This window comes from Dendroctonus ponderosae, unplaced genomic scaffold (genome assembly GCF_020466585.1).
Source record: "Dendroctonus ponderosae isolate FM_Combo_2020 unplaced genomic scaffold, Dpon_F_20191213v2 Dpon_F_20191213_9, whole genome shotgun sequence".
In the NCBI taxonomy this organism is placed as follows: Eukaryota; Metazoa; Arthropoda; class Insecta; order Coleoptera; family Curculionidae; genus Dendroctonus; species Dendroctonus ponderosae.
The window spans coordinates 5,820,283-5,846,137 of NW_026019116.1; the positions used below are offsets into that span (position 1 = coordinate 5,820,283).

General features: G+C 45.9%; 5 protein-coding genes across 16 annotated transcripts in view; 3 read left to right on the top strand and 2 right to left on the bottom strand.

Moving 5' to 3' along the window:
• LOC109542295 (SIN3-HDAC complex-associated factor) overlaps nt 1-3,679 on the bottom strand; it is a 7,883-nt gene extending 4,204 nt beyond the window's left edge. The window contains exons 1-4 of one of the 3 annotated variants that reach the window (XM_048669850.1): nt 3,526-3,679; nt 1,488-1,633; nt 1,272-1,362; nt 1,064-1,217 (exon numbers count right to left, since the gene is read on the bottom strand). In XM_048669850.1, the coding sequence (XP_048525807.1) occupies nt 1,064-1,217; nt 1,272-1,345 (228 nt within the window). In that variant the 5' untranslated portion in view covers nt 1,346-1,362; nt 1,488-1,633; nt 3,526-3,679. Of the gene's footprint in view, nt 1-1,063; nt 1,218-1,271; nt 1,363-1,417; nt 1,634-3,525 lie in introns of all 3 variants that reach the window. The other 2 variants (XM_048669849.1, XM_019911463.2) reach the window with 2 other exon arrangements.
• Nucleotides 3,680-4,082: 403 nt separating this feature from the next.
• LOC109542296 (ras-related protein Rab-21) lies at nt 4,083-5,284 on the top strand. Its single transcript, XM_019911466.2, has 4 exons — nt 4,083-4,304; nt 4,420-4,567; nt 4,624-4,762; nt 4,815-5,284. The coding sequence occupies exons 1-4, from the start codon at nt 4,173-4,175 to the stop codon at nt 5,026-5,028; spliced, it is 633 nt and encodes a 210-aa protein (XP_019767025.1). The 5' UTR covers nt 4,083-4,172; the 3' UTR covers nt 5,029-5,284.
• On the bottom strand, nt 5,152-16,470 carry LOC109542291 (protein phosphatase 1 regulatory subunit 12A). 9 transcript variants are annotated; one of them, XM_048669840.1, is made up of 20 exons: nt 16,028-16,469; nt 15,002-15,251; nt 14,780-14,942; nt 14,581-14,725; nt 14,311-14,527; nt 14,150-14,230; nt 13,564-13,749; nt 13,423-13,501; nt 12,800-12,925; nt 12,567-12,668; nt 12,364-12,504; nt 12,045-12,210; nt 11,739-11,930; nt 9,845-10,010; nt 9,670-9,791; nt 9,544-9,612; nt 7,218-7,409; nt 6,897-6,983; nt 6,553-6,651; nt 5,501-5,962 (listed from the first exon to the last, which is right to left on the bottom strand). In XM_048669840.1, exons 1-19 carry the CDS (start codon nt 16,274-16,276, stop codon nt 6,553-6,555), a joined length of 2,832 nt encoding a protein of 943 aa, XP_048525797.1. In that variant the 5' UTR covers nt 16,277-16,469; the 3' UTR covers nt 5,501-5,962. The 9 variants fall into 9 exon arrangements, with proteins under 9 accessions (XP_048525799.1, XP_048525797.1, XP_048525802.1 ...); XM_048669841.1 differs by having other exon boundaries at nt 5,641-5,962; nt 6,517-6,651; nt 16,028-16,470; XM_048669842.1 differs by lacking the exon at nt 6,553-6,651 and having other exon boundaries at nt 5,152-5,962; nt 16,028-16,470.
• Nucleotides 16,471-16,937: 467 nt separating this feature from the next.
• On the top strand, nt 16,938-19,946 carry LOC109542293 (3-phosphoinositide-dependent protein kinase 1). The gene is made up of 10 exons (XM_019911460.2): nt 16,938-17,608; nt 17,666-17,831; nt 17,882-18,107; nt 18,164-18,333; nt 18,389-18,529; nt 18,576-18,737; nt 18,797-18,974; nt 19,028-19,200; nt 19,260-19,432; nt 19,495-19,946. Exons 2-10 carry the CDS (start codon nt 17,684-17,686, stop codon nt 19,624-19,626), a joined length of 1,503 nt encoding a protein of 500 aa, XP_019767019.1. The 5' UTR covers nt 16,938-17,608; nt 17,666-17,683; the 3' UTR covers nt 19,627-19,946.
• A 284-nt stretch (nt 19,947-20,230) lies between these two features.
• Nucleotides 20,231-25,855, top strand: part of LOC109542290 (myocardin-related transcription factor B) — a 33,604-nt gene continuing 27,979 nt past the window's right edge. The window contains exon 1 of one of the 2 annotated variants that reach the window (XM_048669838.1): nt 20,231-20,432. Coding sequence is in view for 1 of the 2 variants with exons in the window: in XM_019911451.2 (XP_019767010.2) it covers nt 23,483-23,573 (91 nt within the window). In the remaining variant the exon portion in view is untranslated. Of the gene's footprint in view, nt 20,433-22,989; nt 23,574-25,855 lie in introns of those variants that run through there. The other variant, XM_019911451.2, reaches the window with a different exon arrangement.

Here is a 25,855-nt window from a genome sequence, read left to right on the forward strand (position 1 = left end):
TTATTTAATGGTTTAAGTTGCTTACTTAAATACTACGAATACAAAATCTAATACCTATTTAAGTTGATCAGAATAAATCATTTGAAAATTGTTATAAATTAAGAAATACTCATAATTATCACTGTCTTTCTTTGTGGTAATATAAAGGCAATGCTATTATTTTCGATCCAACAAATTCGAACAATCCCTCTTAAAAAATTAAAAATTACTAGCCAAGAGCGTATAAAATTTACCTATGAATTTCTGTACGATACTATTTGTTTGTCATTTTTATCTAGAGCTTATATAAGGTTCGAAATGCACGAGAGAATGAAAAAAAAATGATTGGCGGACTCGCGGTTGTTTATCTCGACAAATTATAAAATAGTTATCATCAAACAATAAACAAAACCACCTAACCTTAAATCGTCTTAACTCATTTGTAGAACTTGTCAACGATACGTTCGATAACAATAAACCGGTAGGCTTATTTGATTGGTTCGAATCGCCGCAATCGATAGAAGTGACAGGACGTGCCGTATACCTAGAGACGCTTGTGGTAGGCGCCCCATCCTTGTTTAGGTCATGAGCAATTCACATAGGGCATTTCACTTTATTTAATAATTACCAGTTCAGTTCATTGTAGCGCTTAAAAAAATAAGTAGGTATTTTTCAAAAAATCAAGTTTTTGGTGCTGCACAATATTTTTGCCGGAAAAGTGCCCCAAATGAGACATTCAATTAAAATGCACTACTTTTAAACAATTCGCTTATTCGTACAACCCTGTACATTCAATTTTTGGTTCCAGCCAAAAGAAAAATTTCAGCTTCAGATGTTGAAAATCGGTCAAAGGTCAAAAACCGATATCGAGCTTCATTTACGCATTTGGTGTTAAAATTTAAAGATTCAGAAATTTTGCATCGTCAGGATCATGATCACCTGAGCTCTCAGGAGAGCAAAAACTCTAATTAAGCACTTGGGGCTCGGACCGAACATGCCAGGAATTGCGAACAAATCAGGGAACACTTTCTCGATACACTCGCGACCTAAATGATGGCCGTTGACTAAACGTTCATTCACTTACATGTTGCCAGTGACGTCCAGACCCGGCAGGCAATTTTTTCCATCGCTTGACCAACAGAACGCAGGCATTGCAAATCTCGCCCTGTCGTGGACTGGCCAACTTGAAGCATTCTAGAAAGTCTTCCTCATATTTTTTGCTGTCGGTAAAGCGGGAGCTGAAAAAATGCCTGTTAATGCCTGTGGCTCTGTGGACTACTGCCGAAATTTACCTGCTGGATTTGGCTTTGCAGATACAACATCCAGTCGGCGACCGGTACACTTTGGGCCTATGAAATGAAAACATTGCTTCTCAACTTGTACCTGCAACAAATAACAAAAAATTAACTAGTGTCCCTGTTTCGACTATTCCACGTACAGAGAATCATTCAAAGATTATGCCAAATGAAACTGTCGGTGTATTCCCAAGATGAAAATGAAGAGCGAACCTTAAAACAACAGTTGCTTACACCCAACTCGTTCTGGTTGCGGACAAAATGGCGAATGCATACTCTGTTCTGTTGCGTACAAATTGGTGAATGCACGACCGCTGAAGCCAATTGGTTCGGAACTACTGACCTTCCACGAACTACATCTACGAAAGTAACCAGCAATAAATTGCGTTCATTAAATTAACCCTTTACCAGGTCATGAGCATGCAAATCAAGGCAAGCGCTAAATGAAAAAAGGAAAACAAACGTGCCCAATGAAGTCGCCCAGTCGGAGTCAATGGTCTACTTTTCTTCGCGCTATCGTCGGGCAACCAGCCGGGCTAAAAATAGGCTTGGAATCGCATGGCCAACATACACTTAGGTGACAATAAATGGCAACCAGGTGATGAGTCTGCCATGCCCCCCTCGAGATTTTCATATAAATAACTAATAATTGGCCTGCAGTTGGAAAACAAGCAGCGTTGTTTTCGTGGCTGCGACCCAGTCAAGGTCTCGCAACACTTATTCGAGGCACCCAAGCTCCGATAAGAACATGTTTGCGTACCACACAAAACTGAGGTAAACATGACCTACGATAGAAACATTGCGTCAATTAGGCGAACAGGGTGGCGCCAAGCGGAGCAACTTGTGAGGAGAAGTACGACATGGAAGCGGCCGTACGATTGGGTTAGAGACAAGCAAATACAAATAGGAGCCAATACAAAAAAGCGGTTTTTCGATCCACGTGCCGGATCGGCACGTGAAATGGAGAAGAGCGTTCCCGCCAATGGCACGCAGGTTATTCACCCTACAAGCGCGTGGCGCGCGTTGAGACGCGATCGATCGCACGTCCTCATCCACTGGGGCAACCAGAATAAAGAAGCTGTTAAGAGATGGGTGTCGTTGCATCCAAACCACCTGTGAGTCGGCCAGTCTATCTGCAAACCGTGCTTCACTCCCGACAGATTGAGGCTGATCAAAAAGATGCAAACTGAAACCGGCACTTTAAAACGTCCAGAAGAAGCCTGCCGATTTCAGCAGACGGCCCAACTTCTTGGATAAATTATCAATGTTAAAGCATTAGCCGACGTTGAGGCAAAGCCCGTTTGTTCCCCAGCTTAGCGCTCAGGCAAGTGCAGGAAGAAAAGAGTGAAGAATTAGCCACAATTGAACACACATGCATTTGCCTTGTGTGTTTGACACAAACAGTTAGATGACTTGACTAATGGTCCCTTTACCGTCGACTGCTGAGAATCCAATGAATAGCCAGGCCTCCCGCCGAGGCAGATTTGAGCCCCTCGGTTTACCCGATTTGCCCAAATCCGTTGACCTCATTCCAAGAAAGTGGCTGAGCATTTCCCAACAGCGAAGCCCAAATTCTGATACCCTGCAGGCGTGCTTTCATAGTTTGAATAAACAACTGGCAAACGAGGTCATCAAAACAAACCTGTATCTGTTGAGGCGAACTGCAGTACGTGCAGCCGATCGGCTGCACGCCTTCTACAGGTAACCAGCCATTTGGCACCGAGGAGACCAGACTTATGCGATTGCAATTGCAATAAAAATGCGATTGCACACTGAAACAATGGCAAATAGCTGATAATGGAGATATCCAATCAGCATGCGATGATGGAAACGGTGTTTCGGGCTGGAAATTCGGTGTCAAGACCGAAAACTGATTGATCAATGCGAACTGGAGTATTCGACCGTGTGCTGTCGGATGCGAGGAAGGTTTTTCGCAATGTTTAGCCGAAGAATGCATGTGTAAGTAGTGAAAGTTTGGCTACGTGCGTACGACAACTCCAGACATGGTCATTGCATGCAAAGGGCATTGACAACGTGCGATCTCCTTTGGCTGCCATTCAAATCAACTGGCAAACCAACGGGCAAAACCCTTGGGGATCGGAAACCAACAGCTTGAACAACCGGAATAAAATATTCTCGGCTCAAACAAGTACGCTGCTCAGGCAACAACTGACGCCACCACATTAGACGAATTCATAAGTGAACTGCCTACTAAATCTGAATGACACTCAATGAACAACGTTCTACTCACCCTAAGGAGTCGATTTCGACTGCAGTCACTCGATATTTCCGCGTATTTTCCTGTAAAATCGCTGAAAATCCGCACAATCACACTGACCAAACCATTACAGATGACGGCTGGGATGGTAATGCGTCTGGAGCGCATCCGTCTGCGCAAATCAAGTTCCACAACAGCCGTTTGGACCTGGAACATATCAACCGCTGCACAATTTCACTGGGTATTACTTGAGAAAATTACCGACGGTTTTTAGCAATTTTCCCGTAGAAATGTCATCGCCAGTTGGCACGGCAGGAAAATTCAAAACAAAGCCAAAGGTATCAGCTTGACTCGGGCCGGATGCAAGATGGCAATCTTCCGGGCGGCAAATTCAAAATTTGCCGGCTCAACCCCGCGAATGGGGCCCTATCAACAAACACCCCCGCTCTCAAATCGGGGCTTCGCCCTCTCCTATGCCCCCGTGGGAGTTTTTCACCATCACCCGCAGTAGAAATGGGCAAATTTTCAAACTTCCCAACTGTCCCGGGCCTCTGGCGGTCACCGCCTACAACCACCCGAGCTGTGAATATGGCAACACCCAGCCTTGACATAACCTCACACAGTTGACGAAACGTCAAAATGGTCCTAATCAAAGGCAAATCGGGGACTTTTCGCTGAAAATGGCCAATTCCAGCATTGCAGCCGTCAGCTTCAAAGTAGTGCTGTTGGGCAAGGGTTGTGTGGGTAAAACCAGCCTTGTCCTGCGCTACGTCGAGGACAAATTCAATGGCAAACACATCACAACCATTCAGGTGCGTATGTTTTAGTACGATACGCTCTAACGGCTGGGAATTGCCCCAAAATCTATCGGAGAAAACATGAAAAACACCTGATTTAGCCTTAATGCATTGAAATTGTTCCTACTAGGCGTCGTTCCTGAACAAAAAAATCAACATCGACGGTCAACGACTGACGCTGGCCATTTGGGACACCGCAGGCCAGGAAAAGTTCCACGCGCTGGGCCCCATTTATTACCGATCGGCCAACGGGGCTGTTTTAGTGTACGATATAACTGGTAAGGGGAAAAGTGCCTCAAAGCCACAAGCGCTCCAACTGGGGGCTGTTTTGCAGATGTAGACTCGTTCCAGAAGGTGAAAACGTGGGTGAAAGAGCTGAGGAAGATGCTGGGTCGGGACATGTGCCTCGCCATTGTGGGCAACAAAATGGACTTGGAGGAGGAAAGGCAGGTGCCGGTGGAGGAGGCCGAGGAGTGAGTGAGCGAGGCTTTAGATGTCGGGGTGTTCTAATCGGCTTTGTTGAAGGTACGCGAGCAAAGTGGGGGCCACTCATTGGTTCACCTCGGCCAAGCTCAACCAAGGGGTGGAGGAGATGTTTGTTGGTCTAGCCAGGGATATGCTGGCTAAAAACGCGCTGGCCGGCACGCTTTCCAGACAAAGCTCCATCAGACGAAACATGCTCGTAGTGACGGACGACGAACCAGCCCCCGCTAAGGGCTGCTGTAGCTCTGGAGCGTAACAACTGCACCACCCATGCAGTATTGTACAGTTGTACAGAACTTAACTTAATCATATTGTGATATCCCTTATTACATACTACTATTGTTAAAGCGGCGGCGGGAGAGAAATTAAGGCAACTCTACAAGATTCAAAGTTTTAATTAAATAATCAGCTATATAAAATCACTATTCACATTATTTAGGAGCCTCTAAGTATAATAACTAAGTAATGTACATTGAAAATACAGATATTTATAATAAAGTGTACGAAGCAAGGCACATAGTTCGACAAAAACCAGGAACAATAGTTCGAATAAATGGCTAGCAAATAACATGTTAGCACCTTTTCAAAGGCATTTTTCGCGTGTCTGCTGATTTCACAATCAATAAACGTGAGTCCCAGATCGGTGTTGGGAAAATAAAACGGTATTTGCGCGCAAGTAAACTACAAGGGTTCGGAAAGAACAATTCAAATTTAAAAGAGAAAAGAAAAATTGCGTACATAGAATGGTTAGTGACGCGAAAAAATCACAAAGAAAATCGTTACGACTATCACAACAAAAATAAAGCGACACTTGGGGCGCTTTGAACGTCGGGTCAATGAAAGGGGCAAAGCCATAAAAACTCCTGACTCGGCTGCACGCCTACTAATACTCAAAAACTGTACAAAAAGTTTAACGATAAATAATTAATGTAAAAAATAAATACAGTGGTGGGTGGAGGACATAGAGCGGGGGCCAAAACTGTGGCTGTCTTAACGCCCTGGCCCTAGCCCCTACAACGCATAAATATAACATACGAATAACAAAACAAGAAACTGATAAATTAGAAAAATGCAGAATAAAAAACAGGAAATTAAGCCCTATGCTATTTCGACAACTTGCTGATGACCCTGATCAAGGCGCCATTCTCATCTTTCAATCTCTGGTTCTCCGTTTTGAGATTTTCCAGATTCTGAAACAAAACTTCTGTTAGCCAGTCTGGCGTTACTGTTAGTGCTACATCGATCTGGATCTAACGACTTATAAGCCAAGCTAAAATCGATCTGCTTCAATTCTTCCAAGGTTTAGCTCCAACTCACTGGTCTGGATTCGATTTGAAAAGCTGAGCCTTTTTTCCGGTCAATGACCAAACTAAAAATCACTAGCGAACACCGGCCGATTCTCACTTGTACAAAAAAATCGCGCAGTAGAATACGCGCGCATTCGCCAAACAGGCAACAAAGTTTCGGCGAATCTCGCGGAGTGAAACCAATCAAGGCTTATAAGTCATTAAATAAAAAAAACAACGAACACAAAGCTGCACAGTCAGTGAACGAAGCAAATAACGCTTGAAAAGTCCAAACAACTGCAGGCGAAACCGTAAAACTGAGCTGCGCAAAAGCGATGATGCTGATGTGAATGTTGATGAAACACGACAACAAATGAAAGGTTGATGAATCGAAAGCGGACGAACGGGTAAAAAACACGTCAAGAAAAACGAAAGAAGCGTTTGATTATTGGGCAGACCTGACGGTGTTTTGGTAGGCTGTTGGCGGTGGTTACCTATTTTTTCGCCGAATTGGTCAGTTTGTTGATCACCCGTGTCAAAGACCGGTTGTCCACCTTTAGTCGTTCGTTCTCGGCTTTCAATTTTTGCAATTGCTAGAAAAAGTGTCTGGTTCGTTACTAATCCCCACAAAGTCGACGAAAAGTGTCCCTATGTTGAAACGTTTTGGAAAGGAGGGACTGTGGAGGATTAGCCGAGAAGAGTGTTAAGTTAAAGTCGACCGAAGCTGGTGCAAGACAAGCCGAGGGGTGAAAACTGTTGCCCCTATTCCATCTAATTTGTAGGGCAAAGAGCTTGAGTGGACAGACACGACACCATCGCACATTGGCTGGCAACCTACCTTTAGTTCCTCCTCCATTTCGCTCAGCTTCCGCTCCATGGCTCTGCGCTCTCGCTTCTCCAATTCGGACAACGAATTTTTACTCGTCTGCAATAAAACACACGCCGTTTATTACACTGAATGGAATCAATTTCACTTTCTAATTCCTGGCGATGACGATGATAATAATAGAAGCAACCTTCACATCCAACAGCGTGTTTTTTGTTTACAATCGCCGCAAGCAGCGCGATTAATCGCGGGCGAAAAACAGGCTGCTGGTTTCGGGGAAATTCTAAATAGAAAGCCGCTGCTGGCAGCTGGCATCTGGTCCAGCCCACTCACCACCACATTGATTCGCTCCAGAGTCTGCTTGGTCTCCTTCAGTTCCTCGTCCGACTTTCTGAGCTTGTCCTTGAGCCGATCGTTCTCAACCAGCTGCTCCTCATACAGCTTCTTGTAGTCGATTTCGCCGTTCTCGTTTCTGATGTCCACTGTGCTGCTGACGCGCGACCGGCTGCTCCGCTCTGAGCCGCTCTGCAAATACAACAACAGTTCGCCTGTACTCTATTGATTAAGGGACAATTGATAAAAGGCAAAGTTTTTGACGCAACACCACGCTTACAATGTAGCCTTCCGAGTTGAGGGACGTTAAGCTCAGGGAGCGGCTGCCCATGCTTGGAAGCGAGCTTCTAGACCTGGACAGCGACTGTTCCCGATAACTGTTCCCACGCGCCAGCTCCCGTCTGGACCTTCGAGCCGCATCGTTCTTCACAATGCGCCCAAATAAAAATTAAAATCGCCTGCTCTGAACCCCCTAAACTCGTAACCGACCTTGATGTTCTCGTACGACTTGGCGTAGTTCGAGAGGCTTTTGGAGGGAATCGTCAAGCTGGCGTAGCCCGACGCTCCCCGGTAGCCGTTGGGGAAGTAGGGACTTTGGTAGCTGCAAGCAATAGGGCCACTTTGCAACCGCAAACTTAAGGAAAACAGGGGCTAAATCAACCTGGAGCCATACGAAGACCCGTTGTAACCCCCATAGGAGGACGAGGAGGCGGAATAGGGCAGGCTATTGTTGCTGCCGTAGGGCGAGCTGTAGGCGTTCCCATACGAACTGCCTCCATAGTAGCCGACGCTTCGCGGCCGATTATTGTAGGCGCTGGACCCCGCACGTACTGCCGACGAGGATCGGTGTCGCACTGGAGCGATCGGTTGCTTACTCCTAGGGGTGTGATGGTACGAGGCGGTACTGGACATGGTTTTTTTTTCGTGCGATTGGCTGAAACGAAGGACGTGCGAAAGTCACGCAAAACAAGTTCAATGTTTGCGCCGATTTAGCGTTTGTATATAGCAGAATCGAAAATTTGTTTACCCAGTGGTGAAAATACGCGTCTTTTTCACCCAGCAATAGTGAGAATGTTTATTTAATTGAGCTCATTTGATTTAAATTGGGAATTATTGCGTTTTTACAGTTTTCAGGCGCAAAACAAGCGCGCAGTGAAAATTCTTCCCATTAGGAGGTTCGGTTGAGGCCTTAAAAGGGCCCATTTGGGACTACTTGCGTTAGCTGAGATTTACTGCTTTCAATATGCCGTATCTTGAACAGGTTTTGAACAAAAATCAATCTCGTGCGTGAAGGGCTTGGCACAACACAAGCACTAGACAGTGTTAACGTTGAAGTTGGGCGCAAAAAAACATAATAAACTTCCGAATTGACGCGTTTTGGCCAAGAATCAGTGCTGTGAATTTCTTCGCAAGTAAACCCAAATTCACCCAAGTGTTCCTAGAACCAGATACTTTGGGAATGAAGCAAATCAAACCTGAACCAATCAGAACCGTTAAAAGCAACAAAGCCGATGCCCAATCAATTTACCACTCAATCTGCTTTGAATAGGCAACAAACCAAACAGATCCCGACAAACACTGCTCTTGTTTTGGTAAACACTTTGCGCCTTGGAAAATTCGAATTTTTCTCGCAACCCAAACACGTACGTCGATGCGGCGAGTTTTCACCGAACAATTTCCTCGACACCCGAAACTGAACTGACTGTTCGGGTATTTTGGCTGGTCTGTGAACTTACGTATGCGACACAAGTGCGTACTGGATTTCAGAGTTTTTGCGCGAAATTTTACGTGCTTCCTAATCAGTTGGAGGGTCCCTCCACAAACCTCAATCAGACCCGGTTTTCCTCAATCCACGGCAGATTTTAATAAGGCTTCTAAAATTAGCGGCTGATTCAAAGTCTGCGCCGCTGCCCGGTCTCTATTAATAATAATAATTAACCATCGGGCACGGGAATGGAAACGTGCCAACATTTCCAAAAAAACCTCGCGGTTTTTGGGCTTGATGCGGCACAAAGTAATTGTTCCAACACCAGAACGCTGACGCGCTTGCCATGCTTCACGTTGCCAACAAATCCATTTGGGCTTTTCGGGAAAGGCGAAACGTGTGGCTGGCTGGATGCCAAAAGAACGTGCGACATCAGTGGCGTAGGCGGTCGCATTGCATTCGTAACGGGGACACGATTACAACAGGCCCTACCCAAATAGATCGCAGCCGCACTCGTCAGCGATTTATTTGTTATCGTGATGCAACTCGACGAGGACTGGTGAACCCAAGCATTCAAGTTGCGTCAAAAACGGCCTTTTTACGGAACCCAACCACACTCACCTCATGAGACAGCTTGGTGGCCTCTGGCGCGTCGCCTCCAGCCGCCGGGTCCTTCTCCTGGTCCATGTCCTGCAAACAAACCCCTATTAATACAACATAAGGAATACCATCGGCTGGAAAAATCACCTCCACATTGTCGAACGAGACCACGCCGGTGGATCGTCTCTTCGGTCGCCTTCTCCTCTGGATGGCTGCCTGCGTTGCAAGCGTGGCCTGCGCATTCCTCACGTCATTCTCCTTGTCTTGTTCTACAACAGTGCAACTTTAACTACCATTCCCTCTATCCCTGAGCGGCTCCCACCTTTCTCTTCGAGGGATTTGGGCCGTCGCAATGGTATCGTCACCGTGGTCTCGGCAGTCTCGATGGGCGCCGAAGAAGGCCTGGACGAGTTGGTAGACGAGTTCAGTCGCCTGATAAAGGAGGGCGTGTTGGGGGCCTCCGGCTTCGTTGCGTCCTCCAGCTTGAACTGCACAAAAACCAGTTGAAAATCGCGTGTCGAAGCCCAATGCGGAGGATTTCGAGCAAAATAAAACACAAAACTAATCAGCAGGATTTATTACGCAAAAAAAACTATTAGTGCAAGCAAAAGCCGAAGGCAACTACATACATTATCAATCAATCAATGTAAAAATGCCCTGAACAGCAACGTAAAAAAGCAACAACTAAAGCGACTACTTTCAAGTATTTACACTATAAAGGGGGCGATAGCAGCAAAATCTCTTTCTGCTGGCTGGCCGCCCCCCATGCACTTTATACACTTTATAGAGATTTGAAAATCCCGTTCAAAAGCGCTCCAAACACCAGAACAATATGACGATTAGGAAACCGATCTGAAGCATTTGCAGCGGATCGCATAAAAAGTAGAAGCTACAAATAAGGAAAACTGCCGCTATGTAGCACATCACTCTCTGAAAAACAAGGATCAATCAAGTTGCCAGCAACCAAAACACCTATAGTCGGGCCCAAGTCCTTTGGCAGTGACGTCATTATTTTGAAGTTTCCGCAGGAACAGCTAGAGCTTTGCAGCTAAACCGGTTCTCTAGATATGAGGTGAAGACTAACACCGGTTTTAAAAACCCGCACTTATTTCAAATTTTTGCGTTTTACATGAAGACTAAACGCATTTCGAAAATTATGTTTGATATAAAAAGTGCGCATTTTACTGCTCCACCCCACAAAGACAACGAGAACAATTACAAAAAATATACTTGGAAAACCGTCTATTTCCGGATTCGACCAATGCCATGAAGAACTTTCGCGCATTGTAACAATTTGATGAAAGGGGCACGTTAATAACATCAAATTTCCTCGCCGCTCGGTGGACAAGTAATAGAAAAAGTAGATAAGTTCTATATTGTTGAGGCGGAGTCATTTTTTTACAAATTTCTTGTTGGGTATTCCGCCTGTATTATGCTACTATTGTTACACAATTTATTAACATACTATTTTTGGGTTCATTTAGGTTCTTTTGATAACGATAGCAGAAAATAGCTATCGAAACGTCAAGGTAATTTTTCAAATTAACTTCTTTACTAATTGGAATTTTCTCTTACAGCTTGAGCGTAAGTGTGTCGCAGGATACCCTCTAGGTGATAGTTCTTGATTACTTTTTGATAAATAATTCGTTCTTATTGCGAAATAGGAGCACTATTTATCAATCTGTAATAAAAGACGTGAGGAAATTCTGTCTTTGTTAAAGACAAAAATTTTTGAGGCAAAATACCCAACAAGAAGTTTGTAAAAAAATAATAGAAAAAGATCGACAATTATTTGCGTCACTGCCACAAAGCTTGGGACAGACTATAAACGCCCATACTAGCAAAACATACAATAACGACGAAAAAGCGGGCGCTTCCACAGTGCAAGCAAGCAAGAGATAGAAGAGATGATTTTAAACGAATCCCATCGGTTCAATTCAAAGGCGAAATCGCCCCCAATGAATAAAAACTTTCAAACCTTGCATCGCACTCGGGCTCTGATATCCTACAAACCTACCGACGACTCGCTTGCATCTTCAGAGCTGGTTTGCTCGGCGCTGCGACCAGAGTGCGATAGAAGGTGTGAAGATTATGCACCTATTTTATCATGCATTGCAAAATGATGACAATAGCTACATACATCAAACCCCAAGTGCGATACCACCACCAACATGCGCTATCTAACATGCGATTGATTCCCACCAATGAAAACTTACCTTGCTGCCGCCGTCTACCTTGAGCCGCCAAGAGGGGCGGCGCTCGTGCGACTCCACTGGCGCTATATGCGACTCAGTGGCACTGCCATTGGTCGTCTCGGAGACGCTACTTGGAGCCGGCTCCGGTCGGGGCGGGGCAATGGTGACCGAGACATTGAGGCCGGAGTTTGAGTTATCGCCGGCCTGTCCCGACTGTTAGTGGGAGAGTTAGAAACCGTTCAATGAGTGGTTAAATGACGTCAAACAATACCTGACCGATGATGGTTATTTACAACCGTAACACCGTTCGATTAGCCGGTCACTTACCGTATCGCTGTTGTTCGGTTGGTTCTTCAGCTTGACCAGCTGTTCGGCCGATTTGATCTCCTCCAACGTTACCCCCTGGGTTGATCTGCGCGTTTCTCGCACCCGTTTTGCGTGCGCTTTTCGCTGCGTTTCGCTCTCTTCATCTCTCACTGGCGGGACGAAAGATCTGCAACACAACGAATCGCCATTAAATAAACGACACCCAAACATTTGGCCGGATAGTTATAGAACACGCGAAAAACTAGCATGTTAATGCCACCCTCTAGGGTTTAGTGCTACTTAAATCAATCAAATCAAGCACACCAAACTCGAACCGTACTTGAAGAAATTCTTAAAGATCTGGAATCGAGTGCCGCCGGGGGTGGTTGGCGTGGTCACTGTGCTCGTGGGCGTGGTTGCAGCAGCGGGAGCGCTGCCATTGGTGGCCGAAGCCGGCTGGTTGAGACTCAACCTCAAGCCGCTTCGATTATCGAACAGAGTTGATTTTTGCAAAAGAAACTATCAAGAAAAACGCACACAAACCTTCGGAACGCCGACTGGTTGTTCTGCGCTTGGGGACTGGTGGTTGTGGTGGGCGAAGCTGATATGTTGGTGTTGGCAGTACTGGTGCTGACTTCGTTGCTCCTAAAAAATGACCAGATTTACCAAAGCTTCTTCAACCAATTACGGGAAACCAAACCGATTAATCATTCAAAAAAAAATAGAGCAATTTCTACAATTAAGACGGCATTGGTTGGCTGCATTCGGGTGCGTACCTGTAATGCGATTCGGTGCTATTGGTTAGGATGATGTCAGACTTAGGCCGAGCGGAAGGGATTATGACTGCGGTATCGTTATTTGCTTGAATGCGCGCATGCAGGGCCTTGTATTTGGTGTAGAACCTAAAAAGCAACCGCGTGTTAATTGCGGGTTAGCCACTTAAAAAAAACAAAAACAAAAACCAAAATAACCCCACCCAAACACTCTACTTAAGGACAATTGTGAAAAAAACCTTAGGCAAAGCACGTTTGTTAGACTAATGAATGATGAAGATGATGGTGGTGGCAGTTACTTATGCGATATTACAGCCGCTTTGCGAAGCAGTGATATGGGAACTTAATTATCGGCCCCGGTATTGCGGGCAAGCGCTACAAGGATAGAGCGGTTGCCATGCCTACTGCTATATTGCGCTCGCTCTTCATTACCTACGGCTTTGCTACGAGGTGCACTCTACAATAAAGTGGTCTAAAACCCCATTCAAATCACTGCTTCACTAACTTAAGTGCTAAGCTCAAAATACTGCTCTAGTAGCGCTACTTTGACTCGAATAACCTTCAAATGAATTTTCGAAAAACAACAACGCAAGCCAAACGTTACTGAAACTGACTGGGAAACTCACAATTCGTCATTCTGGAAGCTTTTGGTCCGTCTCAACGTCACCTCGTTCTCGTTGTTCAGATTCGAAGGCTTGTAATCATCTGAAACAATCCCCAGTGAGGAGCCTTAATTTTTTTTCTATAGTCTAGAAAAACGAACTTACCAAAAACAACATTGCTCTTCTCTGGACTGTTCAAGTCCGACTTGGGCTTGGTGATCTGTTGCCTCCATGGCATTTTCTCTTCGGAATTCTCGATAGTTTTCGGCGGCAACGGCGGCTTGTTCACCTCCGGCTCTTTTATCGTCACCTTGTCGTTGATGTTCTGTGCATTCGCTTTGTTCTTCTTTTCTGCAAAAGGCAGGAATGTTGTTCAATAGGAGCGCTGTTGGTGAGAGACCGGGTTTATTAGTGGTGGAGGGTCGAAGCCTAATAGTTATGGAGTAAGGCTGGAAATTAGTGTGCCCGAGAATCCTGCAGAATATGCAGCTAAACTAGGGCGCACTACACTAGCAAAGAATTGTTGGTCATTCGGGTCCATATTAGTCCTGCACCTGGTCAGGCGTTGTCATCCAAGTGGAAACTGCTTATTTATATTTATAGACTGCTAGATGGATGCGAAACAATGGCATGCAAGCACAAAGGGATATAATACGGTCAATTACATTAATCAAGTCCTGGTAAGGTGGATGCTCATTCAGTGTTAAACGGACCCATTCCAGGGTTACATTAAAAACTTCGTTAAATTTACCCTCTTCCTCTGAACTGGACTCTTCCGACTCGCTCTCGGACGTTTCCACCTCACTTTCCGATTCACTTTCGTTTTCCATTTCTGTTTCGGGCAGCCGAACAAACAGAGAAAAATATCCATGAAGAACGTGATTGGTTCGGGCGTTTGCTCCGGCTACTCACCAATGTCGTTGCTCTTTGAGATTTCCTGCGGGCCCCCGGTTATCTCCACTTTGACTTTCTTCACTTGGGTGAGTGAGTCCGGCTCGATGCTTCGATCCTGCGTCTCTGCTCGCTTCTTCGCTTTCCTGTTGTTCACCTCCTCTTTGTCTTGCTTCTCTTTTAGATTCGTTAGCAACGTGAGCATACTGTTGTCCGCCAAGTCGAATGCTGTCTGTCCCTAAAACATCAAAAGTTAAAAAACTGAAGATATACAAGTGTTAAAGTACGTACAACGTAGTTTTTCGCGTCCAAGTCCGCCAAGTGTTCAACAAGCAATCGGCACGCCTCCTCCTGGCCCCAATGGGCGGCTGCATGGATGGGGCTCCAGCCATCAGTGTCTTGAGCGTCGATGTCGGCTCCGCATTGAAGCAGCACCCTGAAAAGGGCTCCATTAGAACGACTGCGGGGCAAACGGGGCCTGATTGCTTACTGCATAACATTCACGTAGCCTTTGGCAGCAGCCACATGCAGCGCCGAGGCCCCCGTTTTGGGATGGGGCTCGTTGACCAAGGAACTTTTGGTGGCCAGCCATTCTTTGGCGTCGCGAAGCATGGCGATTTCTTCGTCGTTTCGTGCGGCGTCACAGTCAATACCTGGAATAAACACAGTCAAAACGTCGGTTTATGTGTTACACTTGCCTCAAAACCAATACCTCTCTTGCGGATTTCATCCCTTAATAAATCGGTCATTCTTTGGCACTCGGCGATATCGAGGGCAAGTTCGCCGTCATTGTTCACTGCGGCCACATCGGCCCCCTTTTCAATCAGGTACTTGGCGATGTATTTGAAGCCGCAGCTGGCAGTGGCGTGCAAGGGGGTCCAGCCCTCGTTGTCCCCCCGGTTCACGTCGGCCCCTTGCTCGACCAGGAACTCCACCATATCCAGATTGTCGTCGATGCATGCCTGCAAGCAAAGAGAAGAAGCTGCTGAAGAGTCAAGGCGTTTGCATAACAGCACTGAATGGGGCTCTAGTGGGCTCGCTTTCATGCAGGAGCGCTTGCGAACGCGCCGTTATTAGTCAGTGACTAATTCAGGGAACTATTTTTACACACGCACACTGCGCCGTTATTTTTGCGGGCTTTTGATGTGGTCAACAACTGATCAGCCGCCAGGAGCCCAATCGATTTTGATCCAGCTACAGAATCATCATCAGTCATGTAACTGATTTGCCTTTTTGATTTAATTAAGATGTTTGGCAATCGGGGCGTTAAACGCCTTTTTCTGATGTCATTGGGTGTTTGGTGGCTTTGCCCGCCTTGGCCCCCCTTAGTCCTGACTGGCGGCTCTAGAGGGAAGTTAGTTCAAAGCTCGTGGACTGCGCTAAAGCGGCTTAAATTCTAGGGCACCTGGTTCCGGTCAGTCCCACTGTTTTGGGCATCTGGGGCCGCTAATGCGAAACTTCCCAGTAGTGTTTATATGAACGGTCATTGCCCTTGCAGTTGCACAATTGCAGTAAATAACCGTCCCTAATGAGTGGGACTTCGGATCAAGGCCAAATTGGGGCAGGGTGTCAATTAACAAATGGGCTATTGGGGGGCCAGTTGAGGGCACAAGGGCGGGCTGTGGTTGAGCACAGCCTCAAATATGACACAGCTGTCGCGGCCATATTGAGCTAGCCAAGTGACATAAAAGGGGGCCTTCGGCACAGGTGGATGGGCGATTTGCGTTTGCGGGGGTACCTGATGGAGCGCCGTCAGGCCGTCGACGTTCGCTGTATTGATGTCGGCCCCCTTTTCCAGCAACTTGAGCACTTCCTCCTTGTCACCAGCGGCGCACGCTGCCAGAAACACACAGCCAGAGGAGAACTTTACTCGGCGCGACTTGATTTTCGGCGACACTGGTTCGCGATTTGTGTCCGATTCCTCCCATCGTTTAAGCTGTTCGGCCCGCTTGAACAGGGCGGAATTCGACCGGGTCTCCAGAGACATAGTCTGCGTTTCGGCTCACTTTTTACAGTCTATAAACGGGCACCATTACGATTTTTACAAAAGAAGCAGGGAATTCTTTCCACATTTGACAGTCAGAGGGTGCGGTTGGCGAAAATAAACTTTCGCCCAACGTCGCCATCTAGGCATGCCACTCTGAAACTGCTGGCGGGGTTGTATATTTGAAAATCCAACCCTTTCGAGACCTTTCTAGTGAAGCGTTAGGGGCTGCAATTGCGAATAAAACTTAAAAACTCAACGGAAAACCTTCATCAATGGCAGGCTCACTTGAAACACTCAAATCCCAATGGCTCTGCAACGTTGCCGACGTCGGGGCGCAGCCCTGAAGCAAATTAAGAGCAAACTTTTCCTGATAGTGCACATTCCCGGCACAGTGCTGCAGCAAACACTCACTAAAACAAAAACATAGAAAAAAACGAAGGAATATGCAGAGAAACAAAAAATCTGACAATAGTCTGGATCACGGACGTATTGCCGTCCTTTTCCAATTCAACTATGCGCTAATAAAGGTAGGCAAAAATAAAGTGTATATACATACAATATTGGTGAAAAACACCGCATACAGTAAAAGGATCTTAACTAATGCATCAAATTAAAGAAAATTCTAATATAAAAATACCGCAGCCCTGACAACGCTGTACCAGTTGCCCAAATAATTCTAACCGTCACTGGACGTCACCTAAACGTCAAAATACTATACACTTAAAAGGAATCCCTAGCAAAAACCCAGTGAAATCCTGTTTTTCTCCAAACCAAAGGGCAAAAACTACTCGCGCTAAATTCGCCCCCGTACAATCATCCCCTAGTCGCTGAATGCCGCCCATTTGGCGCTGCCCAGGACAGCAAATCGGGGTTTAAAGGCCAAATTTCCACTAATCACCCTCAAGTATCGTGACGTAAACTGGCTTTGTATCAGTTGCAATTAACTGTTTTTAACCGACCGATTACGAGTTTCATGGATTTCCACTGTAGTGACGCAGATTTCGTGACGTTCTTGCACTCAAATCACTAAGGTAAGTCTCCAGCCAGCCGCAGATTGCACATTTGTCGAGCATTTACATCGCCCAGTTCGCTCAGTTTGTTCTGTCTGGGGATTTCCGCCGTTGGCTATTGGCTTTCGAATCTGATCGCCCAGTAGTGTAAAGAGAAAGTGCCCGAGTAGGTTCTTTGTTTCATTCAACTAGGCTTTGTTGTGTATAAGTTGCGAGGCTCAATTGGCTGGGATCTGAAAGGCCACAGACGAGCTGAAAAGTCACTAATAACTGCTGCAAAACAGTTCAATTACAGACATTCCGGCCTGCACCAGTTCGAGATGTTTGTGTTAAATGCCGAAATCATCTATTTATGGCATTAAAATACCAACATTTCCAGACAGTGCTCCGCTTTACAATGACGCCGCCCAATAACTCGTCGCAAGTTCAGCCAGAAGTGCGCAAGAAAACCCCGTCGGACTTCATTTTCGGCAAAGTCATCGGCGAGGGCAGTTTCAGCACGGTTTACCTGGCCAAAGATGTGCAGACGGGCAAAGAAGTGGCCAGTAAGTTGCTCGCCGCATTAACTAGCTTGGTCCAATCAACCCACTTGTAGTTAAGGTGCTGGAAAAGGCCCACATCATCAAGGAGAAGAAGACCGAGTACGTAATGCGGGAAAAGGAGTCCTTGCGAATCCTCGGCAGCTCCTGTCCCTACATTGTTCACCTCTACAGCACCTTCCAAGACAGCCAAAGGCTCTACTTTGTTCTCACCTACGCCAGCAATGGCGAACTGCTCAAGCACATCAAGCTACATAAACAGTTCAACTTCGACTGTGTAAGGTTAGAACTTGGGGCAACCGGAAAGTCCTCAAATAAGCACCAAACTCCCCCCGTAGGTATTACACTGCTGAGCTGATTCTTGCCCTGGAATACCTGCACTTGAAGAGCATCGTGCATCGGGACTTAAAGCCGGAGAACATCCTGTTCGATCACAACTTTCACGTGGTAATCACGGACTTTGGGAGTGCGAAAATCCTGCGGAAAGACCAGCAAGGCGAGCCAAATGGCAAGTGGTTTTGGTCAGAATCAATGTCGTGTTTCTAATCGCGTTTCGTCCGCAGGCGATTCGGATGTTAATATGCAGAAAGGGCGACAAAGAAGACGGAACAGCTTTGTGGGCACCGCGCAATTCGTCAGCCCTGAAATGCTGCAAGAGTACAAATCGTCGCATGCCTCCGATCTGTGGGCCCTGGGATGCATAGGTAAGCTTGAGGAAGTCGCCTCAAAACACCTCAAACGTCCTTTCAGTCTACCAGATGGCTTGCGGCAATATGCTGTTTGTGGCCGGCAGCGACTATCTGATCTTCCAAAAGATCCTCAAGCTGGACTACAGCTTTCCCGACAGCTTTGACGAGAGAGTAAAAGACTTCGTAGAAAAACTGGTAGTTATTGAGCCAAATCGGCGACTAGGTAAGCCGCACTAGTTTGCACTTTCATTGGTTTTTTTGCTTTACTGAGGGATTGCTTAGGGGCTTCGGACGCCGTTCCATATTCAAGCCATCGCGAGCACGAGATGTTTGAGGGCATTAACTGGAACGACTTGGGCCCACCTCCTCAGCTATCCAACGCCCCTTTGATTCTAAATGAGAGCGATGGCACGGTGTTTGTCGACCTCGGACCCGGCCTGGACAACCAGAAGCTATCCAGGTAGTAGGCGCAGGAAAGGGAGCTAAAGGAAAATGCCGCTACTTACTTTCCAGGCTGGCGTTCAACGAGATGTTGCCTGATGCGGCGCCAGTTCCGACCCGCAAAAAGTCCGAATCCGGGCGCAACTTGACTGAGCTCTCACAGGAGGAAATTCAAAAAAGACTGCTTGCTCAGGAGAGCAACCCGTTCCATGTATTTGTGGAGGGCAATTTAATACTCAAACAGGGTGAGGCTCAACTGCCACATTAAGGCATTTTGGGGTTTGCTCATGCGACTTTACTTCAGGTTTAGTAGATAAGCGCAAGGGGCTGTTTCCGCGCAGACGAATGTTCCTGCTCACTTTAGGGCCCCATTTGTACTACGTGGACCCCGGGACCATGACATTTAAGGGCGAAATTCCCTGGAGCAAAGACTTGCGCATCGAGGCTAAGAACTTCAAGACTTTCTTCATCCACACGGTGAGCTTTCCTAATCATGTTATGGATCTGGTTTTGACTACGGTTGCTTTTGCCGATTGCAGCCTAATCGCAAGTATTACCTGGAAGATCCCGATGGTTACGCGCTGGAATGGTGCAAAGCCGTCGATCAAGTGAAGCAGCGTTATTTTCCAGACGAGTCGGCCCTGGATGCCGTTTCCAACGGACATCAGTAGCCGCCGTTCTAGTTAAATCCGATCAGTGCACCCGAAGCAGCAGCCTGTATTCGAAATGGTGCGTCCTGGCTGCACTGGTTTTAGTCAAGTATTGTTTCCTATGCAGTTGTATGTGCTTGTTTATTGAGAAGTGGATGCACATGGCATTTGGCATACTATTCCTCGGCATCTGTTAACTAATTTATTTTATTTATCTAGTGGAATACGTTTGTTGTCTCGTGATAACTTATTAAGTAGGATAATATTTATTTATGGTAAATCTATTGTAGCCCAATTTTCTGTTTTTACAATTAATTTATTAAATGATGATTTCTTGCCGTCTATTTTGTTTTTTGCAAAAAATCGTAAAATTGTTGATAATTGCCGTCATTTTTTTGCTGTTTGCTGTTGGGGGCTCGAGATGGCGCGCAGTTGATCTTTCCTATTTAACTCGCTCGGTGCATGCAAATGTGCTTTAAGCGTTTTGAGGAGTATTATCAGCATAGAGTAAGTAAAATAATTATATAAACTTTCTCTATGATTATCAGTCCTAGCTGGAGTGAGGGCAGTTTGAGACCCCCGTCTCTTACCAGGGCATAGTTAGGGAGAAAAACTAATGCTGTCGCCTAGACGCGCTCCTAGAGGGCGGCACGCGCTGTTTGTCACCAATCAACATGGCGTGCGTGTTAGTTGAGTGTTGTGACATCTGAGAAATTCCGTTTGTTTTTCTGGCGAATAATAAATCTCCGGTACCCCGTGGAACCGTGCGGTTCGATCTCGAAGCAGGCCCGACGTTCAGGGCCGGTAATGCACCACATCCATTGCTGGTAAGTGGCCCTAAATCAAGTTTTCCTAACGGTTCACCCGATCAACTCAACCCACCCACGTATTTTCGCTATCAGCAACCACATGATATTTCGGTCGGGTTTATCTCGATAACCAGAGCGCCTGGACGCCGAGAAACGGGGCCCCTGTCAAGCCCGGCAAGGCGAAATTCATCCGACCATCCCCCGGCTTTTACTTGGGGGGGTGCCGTGACGTTAAACTTGTCAACAGTCTAGACGTGGTTGATGCGGTTTTTGCCCCCGTTATTCGTATAATCGAGTTCAGCTTGTGATTTTCAAGCGACTGCTGAAGCATAGATTAGCCGGCATCATGTGGATCAATGCTCCAATGTAGTCAGTTTACGCTGAAGAAGCTTCCAGTAGCTTCAAGTTTGAATTCAAGAAAAAATATCGCGAGAAAAAGAACGTCTAAGTGCAGGCCCGAACAATACAATTCTGGCTTACCATTGAGCTCTTCCAACATGGGGTTCGGAAGGCATCCGCTCAACTGCATTAGGAAACTTCCATTGTGTTACAAAGAAGTTGCGGATCGCAGTATCTGCAAACGTTTTGGGCGTTTGCCTGCAACGCTTCTTTGGATCTCCATCAGCTTGAGCCACCTGGTACACGAGTCGTTGAAATGTGGGCGAACCTAGGAAGGAAAAAGTGTAAACAAGTTTATTATGTATGTGCTTTAATGAAGTAACAATCTGCGTTCCCAGTCCGATATTACATCGATTATTGATACACAAGGATACCTGAGATAAGCCAATTATTAAAAGCGAAACATTGAGTAGACGAAAAAAAATAGTGAATTAACAGCATGCTTGGCCGATTCCAAGGCGAAATAGATCGTAAAAATGCAGAATTAAATGGAAACAAATCTGAGTAATCATTGGACGCGTCCCAGGTGTCGCTTGGCGATATTTGTCTGCAAATTGTAAGCGTTATTTCTGGCCTGTGACAATGGCATTGAAATCGCCTTATCGCTGACCTTTGTATCAATTGTCTGCCGCTATTGGCGCGTTATCTTGAACAATATTATTGTCGGCATTTGATAAGGATACTGAAAACAAACCCAAGCTTCAGCCAAAACAAATTCCACGCTTCATTACTAGTTGATTGGCGCATTCACCATAATGCCAAGGACCATTCCTCAGTGCGATCTCCACTCAAAAAAACCCACATTTAAATCATAAACAAGTTGAATTAGACTGCATTTGAAAAATTGCTCAGCTAGTTGATTATGAGGCCATTAAAATGCGCTTAGTTATCGCCGATTGCCACACAACAAAACAACTTAAAAATAAAAGACAGTCAAACAAGAAGCAAACCAAGATTTAGATTTCAGCGTTTTGGTCGCTGGCCAACAAGAAGTTTGAACATTTTAACCTATTTTTATGAAATAGAAAGCACAAACAGTGCGCGTCCAATTGGACGGTTTTGTCTTCGTGGCCAAGCCAAAAGCAATTTTTCTCCTGTTGATTGGTATTAAGCGATAAATCATCGGGTTCTCCTTCAGCTCGAGGTCCAGTCTGGACCGCTCTTAGGCTGGATGGATTTTCTACAAACATGTTTTTGAATAGTGGCCGAAAATAGCCGTCAAGGTGATTCATTTTGAAACAAAACAATGAGCTAACGAAGCAATGATTTCCGCAGTGGCGTCCCCACTCGAAGCCTTGTTTTCTACGTTCTGTCTTTTCCTGCCCCCCTGGCAACCTCCACTCAGCCAGGAGTCTCGAAATGAGAACATTTGCTTGGCATCACTAAAAGATAGTTGAAATCCCCAAGGTAAACACGGACTACGAAAATAAATTGCCGCTGTTTTGTATAAATCGGGCGAAAAAATTGGCTTAATGGGACTAGCAGGGCTTGGCAGGATCGGATCCTTTTGCCGAGAAACACCTCAGTGCTCACAGGGAATTTTTGAGGCCTCCCTGTATGGTTTGACCGCAAGACTAAACCGATCCAGCTGAGTCTGTTTGCGCCGTTAATTAAACCCGTCTGAGCGGCTCGATTTGCCCATCACAATTTCCCGCAAGTGCGACCCTGCTGGCTCGAAATTAAAGTTTGTTTAACTTTCTGTCAGTTTGGTTTCTACATACCAAACACTTTGGAGTAGTTTATATTTTGATGAATTTTTTCGGGCTTTAAATCGCTTTTACGTTATACAACAGCACGATTGGGTAATAGTCGGGTTTTCTGAGCAATCGGGGGAACTTGGAGTAAATCGGGACGGTTAGTTGTGCCAAAAACATATTTTCAGAGTTTTTTTTGGGTGGGATTGGAATGACTGTGGTGGAATCAATAAATCCCAAACTCCGACCTGAAAAAACACCCTCATAAACATACAACGTTTTATAGAGGCAAAGTAAAAAGCCGGTGTAGTAAAGCTCAAAGTCTGATTCTTCCTGTTGAGTCAGAACATCGATGGGATTCCATCCATGCAAACAGTATGAGACTGTGCTGACCACCATCGATGTTCTGACTGGTTGGCTAAAAATCAGTCGCTTTTTAGACCGTTGAGTTTTTTGAAAAGTGCCTCGTTTCGCTTGGCATCCGTGCTGGGCCATCATCAGGCATTTAGGAAGAGAAACGACTTGAAGTACTTCGTTGTCCACTAAATGCTCACTTATCGCCGGCAGTGTTCGGGCAAAGCCGTTTAAAACCGAGCGGCGCACATCGACGTCGGCGCCGCGACGCCTCAGTAAGTCGGCCGTGCAGCGCGACGCCACTTATTGCACCGACCGTTCCAAAATACCACAGCGACACAAGTCCGGTGTGTTTTCTGGCGAATTTGGGCCCCAACTCCTCCCGTAAGCAAAAATCAGCCGCTGCGGCCCCTGCATGTCGGCCCCTGCATGCATTGACGTGCCGCCACTGACTCTCCGGCTCAAATGACCAATCAGTAGCGTGACAATGCAGCGGTCCGATGCAGCAGACGTGCCCTTTGATGCCGCCCAACAGGTGTGCGCTGGGGGATCAGAACGAGCACTCAGAAGCGGCGCTCCACGGCATCATGGTGTTTTGTGATCGGTCGGGGATCAGAAGAGATGCCCGTGAGCACGGCACTGACGTCATCATTCCATCAGGGCTCAGCTGGATCGGAGGCTCCGCGGGCCAAACGCTGCAAACTTTGCGACGGTAGGCTCTTCCCGGTTGTTCAGAGTGATTTTTGTTGTTTTTTGCTTGCTGTTCTTCTGAGCCCGCTTGATGCTTGCGTTTGTACTCTTCGAAGCCCTTCCTCTCTTCGGCCACTCTTGTCCATTTATAACGCCTTCAATTAAGTGAGGCGGCAGCAATTGTTCTTCTGGGCTATTTCGGGCTGGTTCAGGATAAATTGCTTTTTTGTTCTGTTTAACTTTAACTGGGCTGTACGGCTAATTTATCGCGTTCCCTTTACTGTTGGCAGGTGTAATTTTAGTTAATTTCCATTAGTCTTGTCTTGCATTAACAATTCGGCTTCCGTTCCTTCTGTTCCATCCTTTGGAATGGATTGGGACTTGTGGTTGTGTTGAAAGTTGCAATTCCTTTTTCTAAGAAATTGCAATGATTTTTCCAATGCCCGAGGAAAACGCCAAAAATCTCCAGTTGCTGGTGAAATATGGACATAAAGAGGTTTGGCTCGTCACCGAGTTCTGGGCACTGAGAGAAACTCAATGGTTTAGAAAACTACCGGATTTTATTCAAGCAAAAATCCCTTTTATTGTGGAATTTTCGGACACAAAAAAACTTCAAAAATGACTTGTCTAAAGTCAGAACATCGATGGTGGTCAGCTGCTTGTTTCGCGCAGTTTGTGTGGAAGAAATCCCATCGATGTTCTGAATCTAGAGGGAGAATCAATCAGAACGTCTTGTAAAATTACGCATCTTACGCAAGAACATCGACGGACTGTTCTAACTTTGAAGAATTAAAACGGAGCGTCTTTTTTTCGCAATTTTTTATCTGATCAGATCAATCATAAAAGTCTCCCCCAGTAGACTGAATGAAGGCTTGGCGAACGAAATCGATGGCAAAAACGCTGAAAATTCATTGTCCTGAATGACAATCTCATTTGATCCCTTTTGCTCCGTTTGGTGCACGATTCAATTGCAAAACTCATAAAACATTGGGGCCCCCGATCCGAAAGCGATATACGGAAATCTTCTAATCGGGGTCGCGTTTATCCGTGTGTCCAAAAAATGGCCTTCCCAAGAAATATTTATTGGGCAAAGCTCCAACTTGCCAGGTTTTTTGGATAAAATTGAAACTTTCTTCGGGGGCGTTGCTTTGGAGCGCCGGCACTGGACTAATTAAGTAACAATGGTTGTTATGGCTCAGCTCTTTTCTCCCATAAATCCACAATTTACGCTCGTGTACGTACTTGTGGAAAATCTGGCCGTTAAATTGCCGCACGTATTTACTACAAAAATAAATCCGTTGATATTTTAAGTAGTAAAACGCCAATATGAAGTTCGCATAATCCGCGAGCAGTAAATCAGAAATTTACAACTGTTTTATGCGAACACATTCCCACTGGATGAATGCTCGCAAGTGCATCCCCATCCTCTGGATCCTGGATCGGGACGGCATTGAACGACACTTGCAAAACAGTTGGCCTGTTGCATAAAACAATGGACTGGCGCTTTTTGCAAAACCCGCAATCATGCAATGCCAACTGGAACGTTTCCGTCTGCCTGCCGCTGCTAATGGGCTTTTTTCAAGCGGACAAAGTGCATTTTGCGCCAGTATTTTTAGGCAGTCGCACTTTGCCAGAAACATCGAAAACATTTCCCTATTACGATCTAAGACTGTTCAGTGGCCAGGGAAATTTCCAGAAAATTTGCTTTCCTTTTTTTTCTGGCACTTTTCCATAATGCCAGTAAGTGCTAATGTGTTCCGAACATTTCTATCCATTAGTGGCCAGGCTGAGGTGTCTTTGTTTACCGCCATCGGGCCTAATTCCGTTCCAGGATACGTAAACGATTTGTTTTGCAATTTTATGGAGGAATTACTAACGCTGCCGATTACTAGGGCAGATGTTTTACGTGACCAGAATCAAGATTCGCATTTGCTTTTGAGCCTTTGGGATTGATCTGATGGTGAAGCCTACCCGTTTCGTTTTTCAGCCATCATCAGGCACTTTAATCATTTAAGCCAGTACCTACTCTTGGTGTCTTGGCACCTGAATTCTCTCAAGTGCCCCAATGTTTGCGTCATTTTCCGATTAAACCTCATCTTTAATGCACTGTTTTATTGAGCATTATTGAATTTCGCGGCTTTAGCTTCAAACTCTCAGTTCTTCGCGCTTTTACGCCGTTAAATCGGTTACCCAAAACTACATTTACCGACATTTTTGCGTTTTAAACTGCAGTTTTTTCAGTCAGCAGCAGCGAGTTAGAAACCAATCTTCGGCTTCAGCTCGCTTTTAAAATCCTCACGATTT